The sequence below is a fragment of the Crotalus tigris genome, unplaced genomic scaffold (genome assembly GCF_016545835.1).
Source record: "Crotalus tigris isolate CLP2741 ecotype Arizona unplaced genomic scaffold, ASM1654583v1 scf7180000024441.2113493, whole genome shotgun sequence".
Lineage (NCBI taxonomy): Eukaryota > Metazoa > Chordata > Lepidosauria > Squamata > Viperidae > Crotalus > Crotalus tigris.
The window spans coordinates 646,815-667,155 of NW_024100610.1; the positions used below are offsets into that span (position 1 = coordinate 646,815).

General features: G+C 39.0%; 1 protein-coding gene across 6 annotated transcripts in view; it reads left to right on the plus strand.

Annotated features, from left to right (window-relative positions):
* The window catches only part of SLC4A8 (solute carrier family 4 member 8), a 130,355-nt gene extending 110,573 nt beyond the window's left edge, over window positions 1–19,782 (plus strand). For 5 of the 6 annotated variants that reach the window (XM_039331945.1, XM_039331944.1, XM_039331942.1 and 2 more), the window contains 6 exons: window positions 4,339–4,407; window positions 6,595–6,768; window positions 8,178–8,315; window positions 10,755–10,870; window positions 12,665–12,767; window positions 13,543–19,782. In XM_039331945.1, coding sequence (XP_039187879.1) covers window positions 4,339–4,407; window positions 6,595–6,768; window positions 8,178–8,315; window positions 10,755–10,870; window positions 12,665–12,752 — 585 coding nt within the window. In that variant the 3' untranslated portion in view covers window positions 12,753–12,767; window positions 13,543–19,782. Of the gene's footprint in view, window positions 1–4,338; window positions 4,408–6,594; window positions 6,769–8,177; window positions 8,316–10,754; window positions 10,871–12,664; window positions 12,768–13,542 lie in introns of those variants that run through there. The other variant, XM_039331946.1, reaches the window with a different exon arrangement.
* Window positions 19,783–20,341: the final 559 nt, after the last annotated feature.

Sequence of the window (20,341 nt, forward strand, 5' to 3'; positions counted from 1 at the left end):
GCATAGTCATGGGTATGCATGGGTAAAGCTTGTGTTGTTGTGGTTGAAGACATCTGGATGATCCAAGGAAAAGAAACAGCTGCTTTAAGGATTTGGTGACTGTTGTATCGGTATGCAAGCATCACAGAATGTATCCACACATTTTGAAGCACCCTTCTTTCCCCCAATCCAAAGTGTAGCCCAGCCTGATAAAGATATGCAAATCCTTTAAAATTTAGAGATTCTGTAGAATCTCTTTAGTACGTGAAACAGAAAGTGCATGCCTGTTCCTATGGTGGTGATCTGGGAGAGCTTGCCAAGCAACTGCGTGCACCTGAAAAATGACTGGGTTACTTTAAATGTTCAAAAAGAGGTGCTTCATTATGTGCTCCTGCACATTCTGAAATATCTTGTTCACCATCCTATCATGCATGCATAGACATGCACATTTATATAAAGGCTAGGCATTGCAAGGTGGAAGGGAGAGCAAATGATGACATACACATTGTGATACAAAACCTGCTGTTTATGTATTTGTATCAGATATCAGGACATCAGGACAGAGATTGTATCCTAAAGTTGCTGCATATGTTGTCATTTTGACACAGTCTGTTAGAGATGCCTCTCTGTGCATATGTGTATATGCATACACGAGGTGGGAAAAAATACACAATGAAATCAGTTGTTGGTGAAATGTAAAAAGCTGTTGAAGTCTCTGTAACTTCCCAACAGCAGTGACTGGCATTATCAGTAGTCACCATCCAGTGAAATAACATAGTGAAACAGAAGAGCCATGCATAATAATAATAATAATAATAATAATAATAATAATAATAATAAAAAGTTGGAAGGGACCTTGGAGATACTCTAGTCCAACCCCCTGCTCAGGCAGGAAACCATATACCAGGGGTAGGCAACCTTGGCTCTTTTATGACTCTGTGGACTTCAGCTCCCAGAATTCCTGAGCCAGCATGGCTCAGCTTGGAAACCTCTCCCTTTCCCCTCAGCATGGCTGGCCCAGGAATTCTGGGAGTTGAAGTCCACGAGTCATAAAAGAACTAAGGTTGTCTATCCCTGCCCTATACCAATATCAGACAAATGGCTTTGTTCATGCCTGAGCAGGTAGACTAAAATGGTTCAGTGCCACAATTTTATCTTATCCTAAATTTCCCTTTAAAACCATTCTGTTGTTCATTTTATTTAGAAGCTTATCTATAGATACATTCTACAGGACAGGTGATCCTCAGCTTATAACCACAGTTATAAATTGTATATACAGTACCTCAGCTTATGACCACTATTGCTAGGCAAGGTAGTTGTTGAGTGAGCTGTGCCTGATTTCATGACCATTTTGCCACAATTGTTAAGCAAATACTATAGTTGTTAAGTGAATCATGTCATTAAGTGAAACCGGCTCCTCCCCCCCACCCCTCCCCAAAATTGACTTTGCTTATTGTAAGCCAGCTGGGAAGATCACAAATGGTGATCACAAGACCCTGGGGACACTGCAAACATTGTAAATACATACCAGTTGCCAAGCGCCTGAATTTTTATTGTGGGAATGCTGTGATGATTATAGGTGCAAGGACCAGTTATAATTCACTTTTTTTAGTGCTGTTGTAATTTTGAACGGCCCCTAAACAAATGGTTGTAAGTTGAGGACTATCTGTACCTTCAGTAAACCTCCACAGCCAAGAGAAACCTATAACTGTTAATGTGTGATTTTCTGCATTTAATTCCAAAATAAAATGTGTAAATGCAACATTATATCCCATGGCCCAGATTAAAGGCAGATTTGATACTAACATTAACTTTAATAAATCCTTGGCTATAAAGACCAAGAGTGACTATTTTGTTCATTCAAAATAAAAGTTATCACAATTGTTCAAAAACAATTATGACCCTTGGGGTTTAAACACAATAATACCCTATTCCAGTGATGGGAAACTTTTAGAGACCGAGTGCTCAAACTGCAACCCAAAACCCACTTATTTATCCCAAAGTGCCAACACGGCAATTTAATCTGAATACTGAGGTTTTAGTTTAGAAAAAACAACTCATAACAACTTTGTTATTGTGTCTTAAAAGAAAAACACAATAACAAAGCTTTTAATGATACAAACAATTTTTTACTGAAAGGTAAAAGTTTGCATTTGGCGTGCTTTTGAACAATTAATGTGATTTTTGCTGTTGTATGCATGCTGATAATTTGTCTAACCTTGGCTTATACTTTGTAAGTTTGAGAGCAACACATGCAGCACTCAGGTCATTTGTTAGTCTGTTTTTGATGTCAGATTTGATATAATTCAAAGCTGAAAACAGCACGCTCGCTCCTGAGGCTTATTTTGGCTAGGAAGGGGCTTGAGAAATGGCTTTTTCCTGCGAAAACTTAGCCAAAGAGCGAGGTGCACAAGCCCACAGAGAGAGCTCCGGGTGCCCCCTCTGGCACATGTGCCATAGGTTCGCCACCATTGCCCTATTCCGTATGTTCAGAATGCTAGCATGGAGAGCAAATTGTATCTCCTTTTCTCTGTCTCTGAAAACTATTTCTGAACTCTGTGATTCAAGAGTGCAGAAATTCACTAAGCCAGCGGCCCCCAACCTTTTGGGGGCCAGGGACCTGTTCTGTGGGAGAGAGGTTTTTCCCCAGACTGTTTGTGTGTGTGGGGGGGGGTTTCTCATGCTGCTTGCATCCCACGTGTGTGCAGATGGGCTTCGCTCACTTGTGTGGACTGGTTCCTGTTGGCTTAGGGACCCCTGTACTAAATCACCCCTGATAGGTGTCCATCAAGCTCCTGTCTAAAACTTTCCAGAAAGGAGAGTATACTGCTGTTCTTGACCTTTGCAGGACCCTGTCAATCACCACTCAACTGAACAACCACATTAAATTAGAGTTGCTTTGTGTGGTCGTGCCCCTTTTCACCAAGTAGAAAGGTTACATTTATGTGTGGTATTTCAAAGGCTGACTGTAGCGCAGAAAATAATAACAGTGTGGTTGCCAAAATGTACTAATTTTCCCCAGTATATTTAACAGTGATTGAATAGGGTTTTTTTTTAAAAAAAAAGATGTCATATTTATGGGGAGTTATAAGATAGATAAGATAAGATAAGATAAGATAACCTTTATTGTCATTTTTATACTGTGGGCACAATGGCACACATCAAAAATGAAATTTAGTTGCCCGCTCTCAAAGTGAAACACATACATGACACACACCTAAACATACTATGAACAACATATGTATAGACCCATATCCCTACATATACGTAGCAAATAAATATTAAATATTGCCCATCTTGAATATATAATGGAAGGAGGAAGCTTGAGAGTTCGCAAGGTTAATGCTGTATGGAATGAAACTCTGGCTGAATCCGGATGTTCTGCTTTGGATACCACAAAGCCTCCTCCCAGAAGATAACAAGGAAAACAGGTCGTGAAGAGGATATGTAGTGTCCCAGATAATCTTACGGACCCTGCTCAAGCAGCGCTTCTGTGCTATGTCCTGGATGGGAGGGAAGGAACTGCCAATGATCTTTTTGGCCATTCTCACTACTCTCTGCACCGCCTTCCTGTCTGAAGCAGTGATGCCTCCAAACCAGGCTGTGATGCTGTATGACAGGATGCTCTCGATTGTCCCTCTGTAGAAAGTTGTCAGGACAGGGGAAGGAAGATGTGCTTTTCTCATGCGGCGCAGAAAATGCAGGCGCTGCTGTGTCCGCTTCACCAGTTTCTCACTGTTGAGCGACCAAGTCAGCCTACTTGTTAGCTGCACACCCAGGAATTTGATACTGGTAACCATCTCTACAGGTGAATCATTTATGCACAGAGAAGTGTTGCTGTGCCTGCCTTTTCTGAAATCAACAATGATCTCTTTGGTTTTCCCGGTATTTAAAACTAGGCTGTTTTCCTTACAATCACAATTTCTGTTACTAAATGAGACAATTTTTAAGTGAGTTTTGCCCAATTTTATGACCTTTCTTGCCACAGTTGTTAAGTTGGTAACATGGTTGTTAAGTGAATCTGGCTTCCCCATTGACTTTGCTTTTCAGAAAGAAACAAAAATGATCACATGACCCTGGGATGCAGCAGCTGTCATAAATATGAGTCAGTTGCCAAGTGGCTGAATTTTGATCACGTGACCATGGGAATGCTACAACAGTTGTAACTGTGAAAAACGGTCATAAGTCACTTTTCCCAGTGCTTTTGTAACTTCAAACAGTCACTAAACTAACTGTTGTAAGCCGAGGATTACCTGTATTGTTAAACAAGATGGTATTATTTGTTTTAGTTATAAAGAATTTAGTGATATACCTAAATTCCATTCCATGTAGTACTTATTACATTCTTTTTCTTTTCAGTTTATACCTATGCCTGTTCTCTATGGAGTGTTTTTATATATGGGTGTTTCTTCTCTGAACGGAATACAGGTATTTATATATTTTTACATAGGCATACCACGGTTGAGAAAAGCACTTTGCATTTTGAACTGAGAAAACATACATTCCACCAGATTTGCCATAGTAAAAACATAGTCGGTCATGACCGACTCTAGGGCAAAGGTCCCCAACCTTTTGGGCACCAGGGACCGGTTCTGTGGAGAGAGGTTTTTCCACAGACCGGAGAGTGCGTGGTTTTGTGTGCTGCCTGCATCCCTTGCTTGTTTGTGTGGACTAGTTGCTGGTATGTTGCAGCCTGGTACTGGTCCACAGACCGGGGGTTGGGGACCCCTGCTCATTTCAGTTTCTTGGCTGAGGGGGCCAGCATGGTCTGAAGACAATTTCCGACAATAATTTTAACATTGTCCAAAGACAATACTGTGTAGTAGCTTTGCAAAAAATAGCAGAAATTTTGCTTTAAGTATGAAGGCCTTGCAGACTTACATTTCTCTATGGTTCAGTCCCTTGGGCTTCCATAAGATGAATCATTGATCTGTTGGGTTTTGATCTAGTAATTGTGGCCCAGACGTCACTAAGCTGGACAACAGAGGTTTGGATATTTGTTACATACTAGAGCAGTGGTTCTCAACCTGTGGGTCGGGACCCCATTTGGGGTCGAACAACCATTTCACAGGGGTTGCCAAACAACGCAGTCCGCCATTTTTTCCCCCCTTTTCCTTAGCTGTGCTACTCCCTTTTATTCTATTGGCTTTTGAAAGCCAATAGAATAGACTCTCTTGCATAGAGTCTAATTCTATTGGCTTTCAAAAGCCAATAGGAATTGTCCAGGCTGTCTCTGCCCTGCTGAGCCCGCCAAAAGTCCCATTCTGCAAACGGTGCTGCACCAGTTGAGTATTCCTCAACTTACGACCGGTTGAGTAGTCCTCGACTTACGACCGGTTGGGGGTCGCGGCATTAAAAAGGTTGAGAACCACTGTACTAGAGCCTGGGTCTCTGGGATGTTTGCCTGTTAATGGATCAGAGCACATAACCGTCACTTCTTCCCCATCACTCTCCGAGTAGGACATCATAAAGCCGTGAGATTTGGACCATTTTTCAGGTTTTTCTTTTTTTTTGTTTTTTGTTTTAAATATAATTTATTGCCAATGTTCTTACTGAAATCTTGGTGTAATGCCATCTCATGAAAAAGTTGGTGACTTCTATTTTAAAAGGATGCAGATATACTTTGTATGCCATCTCCTGAGAAGAGAGGATTCATTGGAAAAGACCCTGATGTTGGGAAAGATTGATGACAAAAGAAGAAAGGGAAGGGAGAGGATGAATGATTAAATAGTGTCGTTGACACAAGGAATGTGACTTTGGGAAAACTCTGGGAGATGGGAGGACAGGAGAGCTGACATACTATGGTCCATGGGGTCACAAAGAGTTGGACATGATGTAGTGACTGAACAACAACATACTTTGTATATTCTGTACTGTACCAGAATATGACACAATATATTTATTTCATGCTTGCTTGTGACCCCCAAAGTACATACATTTTCTTTTGTTGTAAATCTTTTCTATTAAGCACTACATTCCATCTTTCAACAGAAGATATTGGGGGCTGAAGGTCTGATCAATGGAATACAAAGCATATGCCTTATTTTGAGCTCAGCTGTTTCTTAAGAATTATAACATTTCAAAGTTTGAGTAATATCTTTAAATTATAAGCTGTGAGGATATGTCATTGTTTAAGGGCAGTATTTCTTAACCTTGACAACTTCAAAATGTGTGGACTTTCAGAATTCCCCAGCTAGTTGAAATCTATACATCTTAACATTGCGAGGTTGAGAAATATACTGTTTAAAAGTACATTACCACATATAAAATAAAGGATCCCTGGGAAACCACACAAACCGATTATATCAAAGTGCTTTTGCCATGGATGAAAATATATATGATTCCTGTTCATAGGATGCAGGTTTAGAATGATGTTTATTGGCTTTTGTATTGCTGATTAAAGCTCTTGTGTGAAAAATGCTCTTAACCTGTGTACTAGGTTGTGCAATAATTTCCTTATGGCAGCACATCCATTGTACAACTATCTGCCTTGCCTTCCCAGTCATCATGAACAAATTCAGGATGCTCCGTTGGAGCAATATAATTTTTAGAATGACTACTCTACTAATTGCATCTTTTTCAACACCTGCTGTTTTTGTTGTACTATTTTTCTAGTTTTTTGATCGCCTGAAGCTAATGGGAATGCCCAGCAAGCATCAGCCTGATTTCATTTACCTGCGACATGTCCCGCTGAGGAAAGTGTATCTCTTCACAATGATCCAACTGACCTGCCTGATCATTTTGTGGGTTGTCAAGGCATCTCCTGCAGCCATTATCTTTCCCATGATGGTAAAAATACTTAAGCTGGAAATGTCCATCTCTGTCATAAGGGCATGGGGAGGAAGGTCAGAATTATGTCTCAAAGGCATTAACCTGGGATCTGGTACTGTATGACATTTCCTAATTTTAAGAAGACATGATTTTTCTGAGAATCCTGAGTTGCAATGCTAAAGAAATATGTCGTTGGTTATATATTATACATATGTCAGAGAACATGTGAGTGACAATATTTTATTGTATTTATTTCTTTGTATCCTGCCTTGAATATTTTTACAAATAACTCAAGGCAACAAAAATATCAAACACACCTTCCTCTTCCCATTTTCCCCACAACAACAACCCTATGAGTGAGTTGGGATGAGAGAAAGTGATGGCCCAAGGTCACCCAGCTGGCTTTCATGGCTTAGGTGGGTCTTGAATTTGGGACCTCCTGCTTTATAGCCTGGTGCTTTAATTACTATATATTAGCTATTGCTGCTGGCTTAAGGGGAAAACATTAACAGTGGAACTATTTACAAACTGGGAATTAGGATAAAGAAGGCTTTTGTAGATTTGATGTAATATGCCATTTCACAATTCCATGTCCAATTGACATAATAGGTCAGTACTATCCATCATCTCTTCCTAAATTTCAGTGTTAATAGATATCTTGCTTGTATGCTTAATGGCTATGGTGGAGGTTCTCCCATGTGGGCTGTACAGGTAGTGCTCACTTACTGACCTCAACTAGGACCGGCAATCACTAAGCACCGTAGTCGTTAAATGAGATGTCACATGGCCACAACTTGTGATTTTACTTCTGTGTTCTCCCAATTCATTCTGCTTGTTGGAGTTGTGAAGTCCATGAATGGTGATCACATGGCTGCAGATGCTGTGATGGTCATAAATGAAAAGGGCTGAATGGTTGCTAAACAAGGCGGTTGGTAAGCGAGGACTACCTGTAGCGTGCTTGTTAACAGGAGCCTTTTTTTTTTAACCAGAAGAGTTGTGGTTTTAATCATGTGCTTGGAGTTAAAATATCTGATTTTCTCTCAATGTGATCATTTTTGTATGTCTACCAAATCGCTCCAAGATAATTAAATCCACTTTTTTTTTTGCATCCATTGTCCCTGATGAATTCTATATTATTTCTAACCTTTTCCTATCAGTTTCAGCAGTATCATAAAAGACCAGTGGCTGTGTTTATTTAACATTGGGAGAACAGCAGCCCAGAATTAGCATAAAAGCAAGCTTATTTGCCACAATGAAAACTTTTGGAAAAAGAGATCTTGATGATGCCTCGCTGGTTCTCTTTGGATTTCATTGTTTCTTGTGCTTATTATCTACTTTGCTTATTTCCAGTGAATTCTGCTGTCATCTCAGGAATGTTACTCTTTTTTTTCTTCCCCTGTCTCCTTCCTCTTTTCTCCCTCCCAAAGGTTTTAGCGCTGGTCTTTGTTCGGAAGGTCATGGATTTATGCTTTTCAAAGCGGGAACTCAGCTGGCTGGATGACCTCATGCCAGAAAGCAAGAAGAAAACATTAGAGGATGCTATCCAAAATGCAAAACAAGAAGACGTGAGTAGGCTTAAGCACACATACAAGTAGTCCTCGACTTGCGACCATTTGTTTAGTGACCATTTGAAGTTACAACAGCACTGAAAAAAGTGACTTATGACCGTTCTTCACATGTATGACTGTTGCAACATCCCCATGGTCATGTGATAAAAATTCACTTCACAACTGTCTCCCTTAGCAAAAGAAATTGTAGGCCCGTGGTGGCGAACAGGTGGCACGCGGAGCCCTCTCTGTGGGCACGTGCACTGTTGCCCCAGTCCTAGCCCTTCAGCTGGGTTTTATAAAACCTTTTCGCTTTGGGCCTCCGCTACCGTGTGCAAAAAAAAAAAAAAAGGTTCAATCAATCAATTAATTTCAACTTCTCGCAGGGAAAAAAAGATCTCGCAAAGTTGGAATTGATTGATTGAACTTTTTAGTCCCACCCAGTCTGCCATTACCACCGCAGCCACACACACCCAATGGGCCACGCCTACCCGGCACCCGATGATACATAAGTGCATTTTGGGCTGCAGTTTGGGCACTCGGTCTCTAAAAGGTTCGCCATCACTGTTTTAGGCTCAGTTGCGATTCTATGTTGAGGACTACCTGTACTTAGTACCAAGATATGTACGTGTGTGGGTGTGGCTGTGTTGTGTGTGTATGAAATTAAGTGTGCTTCAGCAGAGTTGAAAGGACGAGTCTTTAGTGATCCCTTTTTAAAGTTTTCCTCCGCTTAGCAGCTAAATGACTTTCCTATCTCTTCTCACTGATCTTTGTCAACATTTTTTATCCCTTTTGGACAAAGTTGAATAAAGTTTGCTGTCTTTACACCAGGGGTCTTCAAACTTGATCCTTTTGTGGACTTCAACTCCCAGAAGTCCTCAGCCAGTGTGCCTGGCTGAGGTATTCTGGGAATTGAAGTCCACAAGTCATAAAAGGGCCACGTTTGAAGACCCCTGCTTTACACGGTCTGGAATTCTGAAGAAAAAAGATACTATTTATTTTTATCTTGCCTTTATTTTCATAAATAGCTCAAGGCAGTGAACATACCTAATGCTCCTTTCTCCTGTTTTCTCCACTACAAAATACCCCTGGGAGGTGGGCTGGGCTGGGAAAGAGAGAGAGAGATTGGCCCAAGGTCACTCAGCTAAGACAGGGTTAGAACTCACAGTGTCCCGATTAGTAGTCTGGTGCTTTAAGCACTACACCAAACTGGTTCTCCTAATTTTTCAACATAAATGTGTGGTCCATTCAGTTCTTTACATACATGCAGATAGAATTGGCATGACAATTGCAGGTATTCTCCCTTCCAAAGGTTCATCCACACGTGGCCCTAACCAATAACGTGAATGTACCTTGCTATGTCCTCATGATGCTGTCTCCATCTCATCCTCAGCCCATAACTGATGTTTTCCATTTTTTCATGACACAGTTGTGGTTATATATGGATTCTGGCCCTTTGCCAGGAACTGTATTGAGTGATGATGTAAGCAGGGACAGAAACCTGTCCAACATTTACATCATTTGCTTTCAGGTTTCTGAACACTGTACTCCATGTCCCATTTTCCTGTGTGCTGCTGATCTAATGTGACCACTGGCTTCTGCAGGCAGCTCTCCAGTGCTTTGGGGAGACTAAGTCAGATCTTATCCAAACACCTTACTAACATAATCACCACTATGGTGAAACAGTGCAAGGCTGCTTTCAAGTCTTGCTTCTATGCTCTCATGAATGACCATGAGAGGGAGCATTAGACTTTTCTTTAAAAACAAGATTGGCTTTTTCTCCAGAAATATCACCAAGGAAAAACAGTTTTTAGCAGAAAAGGTTGCCCTCTTCTTCAGGTAGTAAAAGAGAGTATTTTCTACAGTTTTTAAATTGCTTGTTTTTACATACAGTTTCAGTCCTTTTTTTTCTTATGTTTCCATATCTTTTTTTTTTTTAATCTGCTGTATTGTGGGCCCAGACTTTTTCTACAGAGGTTTCTTGTTCCCTGGCCTCTCTGGATATGATCTTTTGCCATCTCCCTCTCTGTCTGTCTCTTTTGGGTGGCAATTGCTGTGGGTATTGTGGGCCCTAAGGTCAGGCTGGGCATAACTGTCTGGCTCTGGTGGTAACTTCTAGGAAAGAGATTCATGTCTTGGGCCATCATAGATAGAACATCACTTCCTCCAGGCCTGGGCTACGTAGGTGCTAAATAATTTGGAACATTTTAATATAGTAATGATGCAAGTCAGATAAAATAATATGTTCAGGGCATAATGCAGATCAGGCTACTCTGGTGGAAACCTGTTTCTTTATTGTCAGCAAATGTCATGAAAGTTGATAAATTACACTATATAACATGGTGAAAATGTTATCCAAAGGTAACCGTTATTGATTTGGTCATAGAAAACTTTGGTTGACATAGGTGCAGATTATTTTATCACAGTCTAAACCAAAATTTCTCTGTGTTAAAAAAGGAATCTCAGACGATGATGGAAGACCACACCTCAGCTTTAATTGAAATGTCTCCAATGACTTCAAATTACTTGGCAGTTCCAGGAAATTCAAAAAATGTACCAAAAATTGACATTAGGTAAAGAAAAAAAAAAAAGCTAAAAGCAATTATTACACTGTTGTTATTTGTGCTGTTGTTGCCGCTGGTGTTGCTATTTCAATTCTTCTAGTAACCTCTTTGGAAAGATACTGGAATATCCTTTGGGACAGGGGTCTTCAAACTTGACCCTTTTATGATTTGTGGACTTCAACTCCCAGAATTCCTCAGCCAGTGTGCCTGGCTAAGGAATTCTGGGAGTTGAAGTCCATAAATCATAAAAGGGCCAAGTTTGAAGATCCCTGCTTTGTCACATCATTTGAGTGCTATCAACCACGTTTACAACTGTGCTCATATGCAGACACTCATGGCTCCATCGCTGCCATTTTTTTAAGAGTAGCATCTTAAATAGTTTCCAGCTTTGTAAACTTAAATAGTTTCCAGCCTACTTGAGCTGTGTCCCACTTGTATGGGAAATGATATGGATTGTAACTGCTTGAATTTCTATTTCCAAAACTGAGTCCTTAAAAAGGACCAAGTTGGGATTCTCCCCCCCCCCAAGATCTTTAAAGATGTCCCCTTATTATTGTTGCTTACCGTGTAGCACCACCCTGCACCAGTTAACATCAGAATAGCATTCCTCGGGGGCTTCTCCTTCCATTTAAGATTGCCTCAGGCCTAGCGTCAGCCCCAATTCTGTCCTCTTCTTTTTTGAGGTTTTTAATTATTTAGCTGGAAGAAGGATTTCAAACTCAAAAGCTTGCAGCTGTTTTAAAACATTGTGCTGTTAAAGGAACTATTTCTGTAGATTGTTCTTATTCTGATTCTCTTCCCCCCCCCCAGCAATGCAGCTACTGTTATACTTTTTTTTAAAAAAAAAATCAAAACTATTTGTTTATTCTGCAGGTGCCCTTTCATGAGTAGTTCTTTAGTAGTTCATGAGTAGTTTTCTGTACTGAAAATAAGTTTCTTGAAACAAAGGATTGAATTTCTCCCACTCTTTCCCAAACACTTTGGAGTTTGAAGTACCATTGAAGAAAGTAACGTTTGTATTGAACTAACTGAACTTTCTATTCCAAAGTGGATACAGGTAGTCCGTGACTTAAAACCACTTGTTTAGTGACTGTTCAAAGTTACAACAGCATGAAAAAAAGTTCTAATGACCATTTTTTTTTTGCGCTTACTACCATTGCAGCATCCCCATGATCAAGTGATCAAAATTCAGAGGTTTGGCAACTGGTTCATATTTACGATGGCTGCAGTATCCCAGGGTCACATGATCACCTTTTGTGACCTTCTGACAAAATCAGTCGGGAAGCCAGATTCACTTAACAGCTATGTTGCTAATTTAACAACTGCAATTGTGGCAAGAAAGGTTGTAAAATGGGGCAAAATTTGCTTAACATCTGTCTCACTTTGCAACAGGAATTTTGGACTTAATTATGACTGTAAGTCAAGGACTACTTATATCTAATGAGGGTGGTATACAACTAAGAAAAAGGATAACAATATCAGAAAAACGGTGTTGCTATTCCTTGCCTCCACTCCCCCATAGAGGGGTATGTATGAACTATATTTGTTCATTGACAATCACTTTTAATATTTAAAAATTCTTGCATTCCACACTTCTGGCTTTTTAATTAGTATAGTCATGGCTTTGTTCATATAATCAGGGAAAAGGACAATTTTTCTAATCATAAAATATAATTCAGTGTTTTGAAAGAAACTGAATTATATGTGTTGTATTTGAAATAGTCCGTGATTAATTCCTATCTCATTTAAGCCAGGGGAATCAACTTTAAATACGAAGTTCTCTTAATGAAAATGTCATTGTAGGCCTGATCCTGCAGATATTAACATCTCAGAAGAAATGCCTAAAACAACTGTGTGGAAGACTCTCACCATGAACACAGAAAAACTCTGAAGTTAAAAGGAATAGGTATGGAAATTTTCTATAGGGCAATCTCAAATCACTACATGAAATCTTCAAGAAATGATAATGTCACCTAGTTTGGTAAGGAAACATCTGCAAGAAAACCACTAAGCTCAAAGAGCACCAAGGGCACTACAGTCTTCAAGGAAGATTATATAAATGGCATGCTGAAAATTGTTATCCACACCTCTCCAAATACCATAGCTTTCCTACATCTATTACTGTGAACTGAATATAATCAATGTATGCCCACAAAATCACCATACCATCTGTATAGCATGGCAAGTCAACAGTTGTATTATATATACTGTATAGATAGAGGAAGACCAGTCATTTGACTAATGATATAAACTTTAGGTCCAAAAGCAGATGTTTGCAACTATTTCTGTCCATTTTTTTCTTTTGACAACCTTGTAATCCCTTGCATCGGGGTGGAGTTGGGGCGACTGAACGGAGCTTGAGCATTTACTGACTGGGTGCCCTTCCTGACACCTGTGTAGAGTTCAGAACAGACAATTATTCACTGTGCCCAGAGAGAGAAATATCTGCCACTACTTAGGATCGAACTCACAGCCTTCTGATTGTGAGGCGAGGGTTCCATTTCTAGACTACTGTGCCACTTTAGACAGTTTGTATATGTCAAGGATATATTTGGACAACCATGATTATTATTTGCTGTTTCATTTGCTTACAAGTTGGGGTGGGGGAAAATAAAAGATCCAGGAAAATGTCTTCAGGGTATCCAGGACTAGTATTTCTAATGGCAATTTTCGATTTACAGCTTGGCCGTTTGGGACTTGGCTTGGGACAGGGAGCTTGCAGCCCATGAAGGTGACTCAGGGAAGAGCCAAGGTGTGCAGGCGAAGGAGAGAAAATACTTTTGCAATGGAAAAGGCGCAGACTAACTAACTGCCCTGATACTTCCTTCATACAAGTAACTGGGTTCATATTAAAGCCATTGAGAAGTGATTTGATTATCTTTTGTGTGCTTCAGTGGGCATTCTAATTATCTTTTGACCAGCCAGGTAATGAAAGTCTAGTAGTGTTAAAGACTCTCTTGTGTGCGCACACACATGTGCATATTTGCTGTATTACAGTTTCTAAGTAGTAGAGATTGCTGCCACTTTTTTTTTTTTTTTTTTGCCTTCCGGTGTGTGTGTTCAACAATTTCCACTTTGAATGTACAGCAACATTATGCCACAACTATTTTGAGTTTCTGTTTGGTTTTGGTTTATTGGGTGCTACTTAGAGATGTGGGTGTTGTTTGCAAAATCCAATAATAAAATGTAGCTGAGTTACCACACAAGCAATTGATAAAAGGTAACCCAATATTACAAATAAGTGGGAGAAATGTCTCTATGTTTCCCCCCATTTTTATTTCATAATCATGCTGCTTACATTCTTTTTTGGTTCCTTGTTTATATGGCAGCCAATCTTGTGAAGAGATTTTAAGGAAATGTGTATGTTGCTTTATTAATGTGATTTCATATTTAGGTGAATTCAGCCAAGCCATTGATCTCAGCAGTGCAAAGGGGAGGAAAAGGTGATTAATAGAAGAGTTGTCAGTGTCACTGTTTGCACTGTTTTGATGATTACTAGTTGCCAAGGTAATGTGTGGGCAAAAATAAAATAGATTTTGGACCTCAAGGTGTGTACAAACTAAGAAGTAGTGTAGTATGCTTAAGTGAAATGCAAACATCTACAGTATTATCTCTCTTCATCCATGTGATAAAATATATATCTGGCCTTGGGAATAGGAAGGGATGAATGAACTGTAAAGGGTGGTCATTCACAAAATATTACCCAGATGTGAGAAATAAGGAAACATGAGAAAGAAACTCAAAATAACGCACATATACAAACTAATTTTGCTCGTTATAAGATGTAGTACAAAGCAGCTCTGACAGTTTTCAAGATTCTGTTCTTTTTCTCTAGAATAATAAAGATAATTTCAAGTGGTCCTCAGTCTCATTTCCCAAAAAGTTCTAGTTATAATGACATAAGACAAATTATTTGGCAAAAGTGATTTCTCCCTTTCCACGCAGCCTGCTTGGTTGACAGGAAGAAGGGGAGAGAAAGAAGGAGAGAGAAGATATCAAGAAGTTAAAAACAAGAGATTAGAGTTGGAGAGAAAATAGATGACTTTAATCCCACAGAGACCTTGCTTCTTATCCCATCCACTAGCATCATGTGGGCTCCATAGTTTAACCTCCCTCGAAATATGATTGTGGACAGAAAAAGAGATTGTTCATTCCTGCCCTATAGTCCACTCTAAACCATTGCTTTTCCTTTGCTTGTTGTTGGTGGTGATAGAATATTTAATCTCACGTTTATAGTACTCAAAACAGCTTACAAAAAGAAGGACCAAAATGATAGATACAAAAGCACACTTTGCATACAGTCCTAAGGAAAACTGCTTTAAAGTAACCCTGCTGAACCCCTGTTGTTTAAGAGTTCACTGTGTTTTAGAGTGTGATCATCATGTTGAAATGGGGATTTATGTTTTTGGAGAATAAGATACATATTTTGCAGATTTTTTTAAAAGGACAGATGCATATCTATTTTTTTTACCATACAACAAATTGTACGCACTGTAGTACAGTTCCACTGAAGGCAATGGACAAAGTTAATGTGGATATTCTCTGCGTTAAAACATTTCAACCTGATGTGTTAAAGTTCAGTTCCCAAAATTCTTATCCAGTATCCTGGCATGTCACAATGTTAAGGAAGATTGCCCACACATAGTCGCCCGGGAGTAAGTCAGTTAGATTCAGCGTATCATTTCTGCGAAAGTGAAGCTAAAACTCATTGTAAATATTGGACAGTTAAGTATGCAGCAAAAAGTTTACTTTCTTTATGCATTTTAGCTCCAATAATTAAAAACTAAAGTGAAAAAAGCTGCAGGGATGAGCAATGTGATTGGCAATGAACCCCCCCCCCCCCGCATTTCCTCTAATAGCATAAATTGCTGCCTTTGTTAGGAACTGGGAGGTGCCATTTCCTGCAGAGAATTCTTACATGTTCCACTTTGGTGTGCAGTCTTGATGCAGCAAAATGACTCTTCATTGTGTCTTTTGTGATTCAGTGAGGCTAGCAAGGATTGTGAAAGCAAAGTTATATACACTTACATCCCAGGCTTCCATGTGGATTGGTATTTTTGGAAACCAAGCAGTCTCTGTGTTCCTTGTACTCTGTATTGTAGAAGTGTTGGCCAAGTCATCTTGTAAGCTCATCTCTTTGGTAGTTCATCTTTTAGGCTGCTTCACTATGGGAAATTTCAGATTTCAAATTCTTACAATGTCACTGCCAAATATAGAAAAGAATCAAGCAATTGGTTCTTGCTGATTGACGTGAGACAACATTATGACACGTGTTTCCAATCTTTTGAAGCCAGTAGGCATGTTTTATCTTCAGAAAGCATGTTTTGGGGGAAATTCACAAAATGGTCCATATGCATGTGTGGTTATTCACATGACCACTGCATGGAAATGACAAACCCTTCCATAAAAAATCTGCATCACGAAACAAATTTTGAGGTTTTTTAAATAAAAGCATTTAAATCGTGTCACATATTAAAATAAAGAAGATAATAATTAAAACAGTACTGATTCTCCTGCTTACCTAATCATAATTATAGAGAATAATAAAATAATGGCAATTTGAACAAAATTAAGTGAGAACTAAACAAATTTAAAACTTCAGGGGATGAATAACCTTGGGTTATGCAGGTATGATGACTGATGCTGCATACCATCTGCAAGTTTCCCATAAATTAGTTGCAGGTAGTTCTCGATTTATAACCATTCGTTTAATGACTGTTTGAAGTTACAATGGCACTGAAAAAAGTGACTTATGACCATTTTTCACACTTACAACTGTTGCAGCATCCCTGTGATCACACAATCAAAATTCAGGTGTTTGGCAACTGGTTCACATTTATGGTGGTTGCATTATCCCAGGATCGTATGATTATCTTTTGTGACCTTCTGACAAGCAAAGACAGTGGGGAAGCCAAATTGATTTAACAACCATGTTACTAATTTAACAACTGCAGTGATTAACAACTGTGGCAAGAAAGGTCATAAAATGGGGCAAAAGACACATAACAAAAGTCTTGCTTAGCAACAGAAATTTTGAGCTCAACTGCAGTCATAAGTCAAGGACTATTTGTATATATGAAGAGACAGTATTTTTCAAACGATCATTCCAGTGTCTTTCAGTAAGACCTTCAGTTTCTTTGATCAATTTCATTGCTGAAAAAAGGAAGTCACGGAAATTTGACCTTTGCAGCAGTGTCTCTCATCACCACCCAATTCTAAAACTCTTCATGAGTTTAATTTGGATGGTGATGAGAGACGCTGCCACTAAACACTGGTTTGTATTAGTATGAATTTTCATAGAGCAGTGGGAGAGAAGCAGTGCTAAATATAAAGGCAACAAATTACAAATGAATATACATTATTTTATTCTGCCTAACTTAATATAAAATAAAAATTATGACCAATTTATGGATGAAACCCATTTCATTATCAGATACAGTATAGTCAACCTGATAAAACAGTTTCAGTCGTTGGATGATTTGATGGATAATTTGAAAAAGAACCCAGTAGTACTTAATCAGTTGGGAAGGAAAAGCATCTTTCAAAAGGTTTATTGATCTGAGAAGACAACTCTACCCCACATCTCCTAGACTCAGGTCTGGGTCTTAGTTGTGGCAATGTATTTTATTTAATAATCGTAAAAGAAAATGCTTAGCTTTGTGCCTAAAAGTTCTGAAAGACTCTTTGGATAAGTTGGTAGACCTTGAGTAGGAAATAGCAGAGCAATACATATAGTCCTCACGAATAAACCACTCATTCAGCAATCATTCAAAACTAGAACAACATTGAAAAAGGATACTTGCAACTGGTCCTTGAAGTAGCAGCCATGCAGTATCCCTACAGTCATGTGATTGTGATTCAAGCACTTGGCAACCAGCAAACATTTATGATGATTGCAGTATCTGATGGTCACATTCTTGTCATTTATAACCTTCACAGCAGGCTTCAATGGGGAAGCCATTAGGAAGTGGCAACTCATGATATGATGTCATGTTTAACGATCCACAGTGCATCTCTTAATCACCACTAAATTGGGCACGGTCACATGACATTTACTTTACATCTGATACCAATAGAGTTGCCAATCCCAACTGCAGTTGGTAAATGAGGACCACTTGTATTAGGGGCTAAGAGGAGAAGGCAGAACGCAGCATCATGATAGAGTTCTGCAAGGTTATAGCTAAGGCAGAAAATACATTAACATTAATGTGTGGATTGTGGCAACTATTGGTTATTTACAGAGTACTGTTATATTAGTTGGTCAAGTAAAACACCAACTACCCTATATGCCGGCGTACAAGGCGACCCAGCGTATAAGACGACCCCCATCTTTATCACCAAGCCGCATTCCTAGAACGTCATCTTATACGCCGGAAACTACCAGTATTTCCGGCGTATAAGACGACTCGGCGTATAAGACGACCCCCGTCTTTGGCGCCGATTTTAGCGCTCGCGGAAGTCGCCTTATACGCCGGCATATACAGTATCTCAGTTAACACATGGCTAGTTTCATATCACAGAGCTAGTTTGATATAATAGATAAAGTATTAGGCTCGAAACCAGGAATCTGAATTCTAGTTCTGCCTAAGGCAGAAGCCAGCTGAGTGATTTGGGGCCAGTCATTTTCTCTCAGCCCTAGGAAGGAGGCACTGGCAAATCATTTCTGAAAAACCTTGCCAAGAAAATTGCAGGGACCTGTCCAGGTGATTTCAGATAGGACTGAATGGAAGAAAAAGACTCATTCTGAACAATCTGTTCTGGAATAATATTGAAAGGTGCCACAGATGGATCTGTGGAGCTATGCTTTATTCCAGGTACTTGGCATCATTCTGAATTAAAGCATACTGTAAACCTCAAGACTGGAAAAGGTTCCCAGTATTGAGAAATAAGCCTATTGTATCTTTCGCTGACATAATCTAGAGAAGATGCCCAATATCTATTGAGGAATAAAATATTTTTGGAAAAACAGGGGAATAAATATTTGTTTTGTAAATAGTACCCAGATGGATAGTTTTTCTATCCAGAGGGTTGACATCCATTTGGAGTAGTGGGAGGAAGGAGGCTAAAGTTCTGAACAGGACAGGACAGGGAAGATGACAGATTGCAAGGTGGAAAATTTACCTTTGTTGCCTCTGAATGTCTAATAGTTTACATGACCACAGCATAGTTTTTTTAAAAAAATATTCCAATCTTCTGCAGAGTGGACCAGAAAAATACAAATAAAGACTAGCTGGAAGTAGTAAATCCATATCATTCATTGGGGGCTAAGGGACTGTAGACTTTGTTCCAGTTTCTTCCAGAACATTCATGAGGTCTGCTCTTCATCCATTTTAGATTAATCTCCCACAAACTGGAAATCCTAAGATGATGGAACTGCAATTCCAACAGGCAGGGGGGTAAATAGGGAAAGATGATAACACACTCTGGGTTCAGTTGTTCAAGCATGTTGGCTATTTTTGAAAATTATGAAGAATTTCATAATCTTAACTGAAGAAGGAGGGGAATGCAAGAAAAGGTGCTGGCACATTTTTCTAGTGTTTTTTCTTCCTCCTATGACAACTACATGTAGAAATAGAGAAACTATTTTCTTTTTAGATATAAAAGAAAACAATATTTATTTTGTTGTAAGAAATGTAATTTAAAAAAAACCCACCCCATATTGTAAATAAATGTAATAATGGGGAGATGGATTCTTATTGGTTCTGTAGAAACCGAAATACATTTGCTAAAATTTTGCTCAAAATTGAGTTATCTAAATAAGTATAGTTTTGTTGTTTTATGGTTAAAAAATCACTAATTCTGCCTCATACTTCGTGTCTGTACAAACTCTGTCAGTAATGATAATACTCTGATGATTGAGAATTGTACCCATTGCTGAACTATATGTGAAACTTCAATATTAAAATATTATTCTAAATGTACTCTTTGTCATGTTATTTTCAGAAGACAGCGTTTCTGTTGAAACAGGTTTTAAAATTTTATAGTGCTTTCCCATTTTCTCATTTTTTAAAATTATTTTACTTGCATACTCAACATATTTTAAGATACTTATTTTTTTTAATCTGCATGCATGCCATGAATAAAGGAAGTCTTCAATGACCAAATAATGAGCTGATATGGAGAATATTACTATCTGCTTTAATTGTTCTCTGATTGGTGCATGTCATCTTTTTTTTTATTGTTTACAAGTTTCCAATGAACTGGGCTTCCTGCCTACTCAATGTTTTCATTTTGAAGGAAAACAGACCAATAGGTGCGTATGGATGGGTCATGTATATCAACATTCCCTAGTTAATATTTGGAGGAGGAGGAGGAGGAGGAGGAGGAGGAAATTGCACACATATATTGGGATCCAGAAATGAGTGTGAAAGTCATTATCTGTGTTTATCTGTGTAAGAAAATAAGAAAGAGGAAACAATACATGGTAGTAGTTTGCTATAGATGTCCAAACCAGGCAAAAGGACTGGATAATGCCTTCCC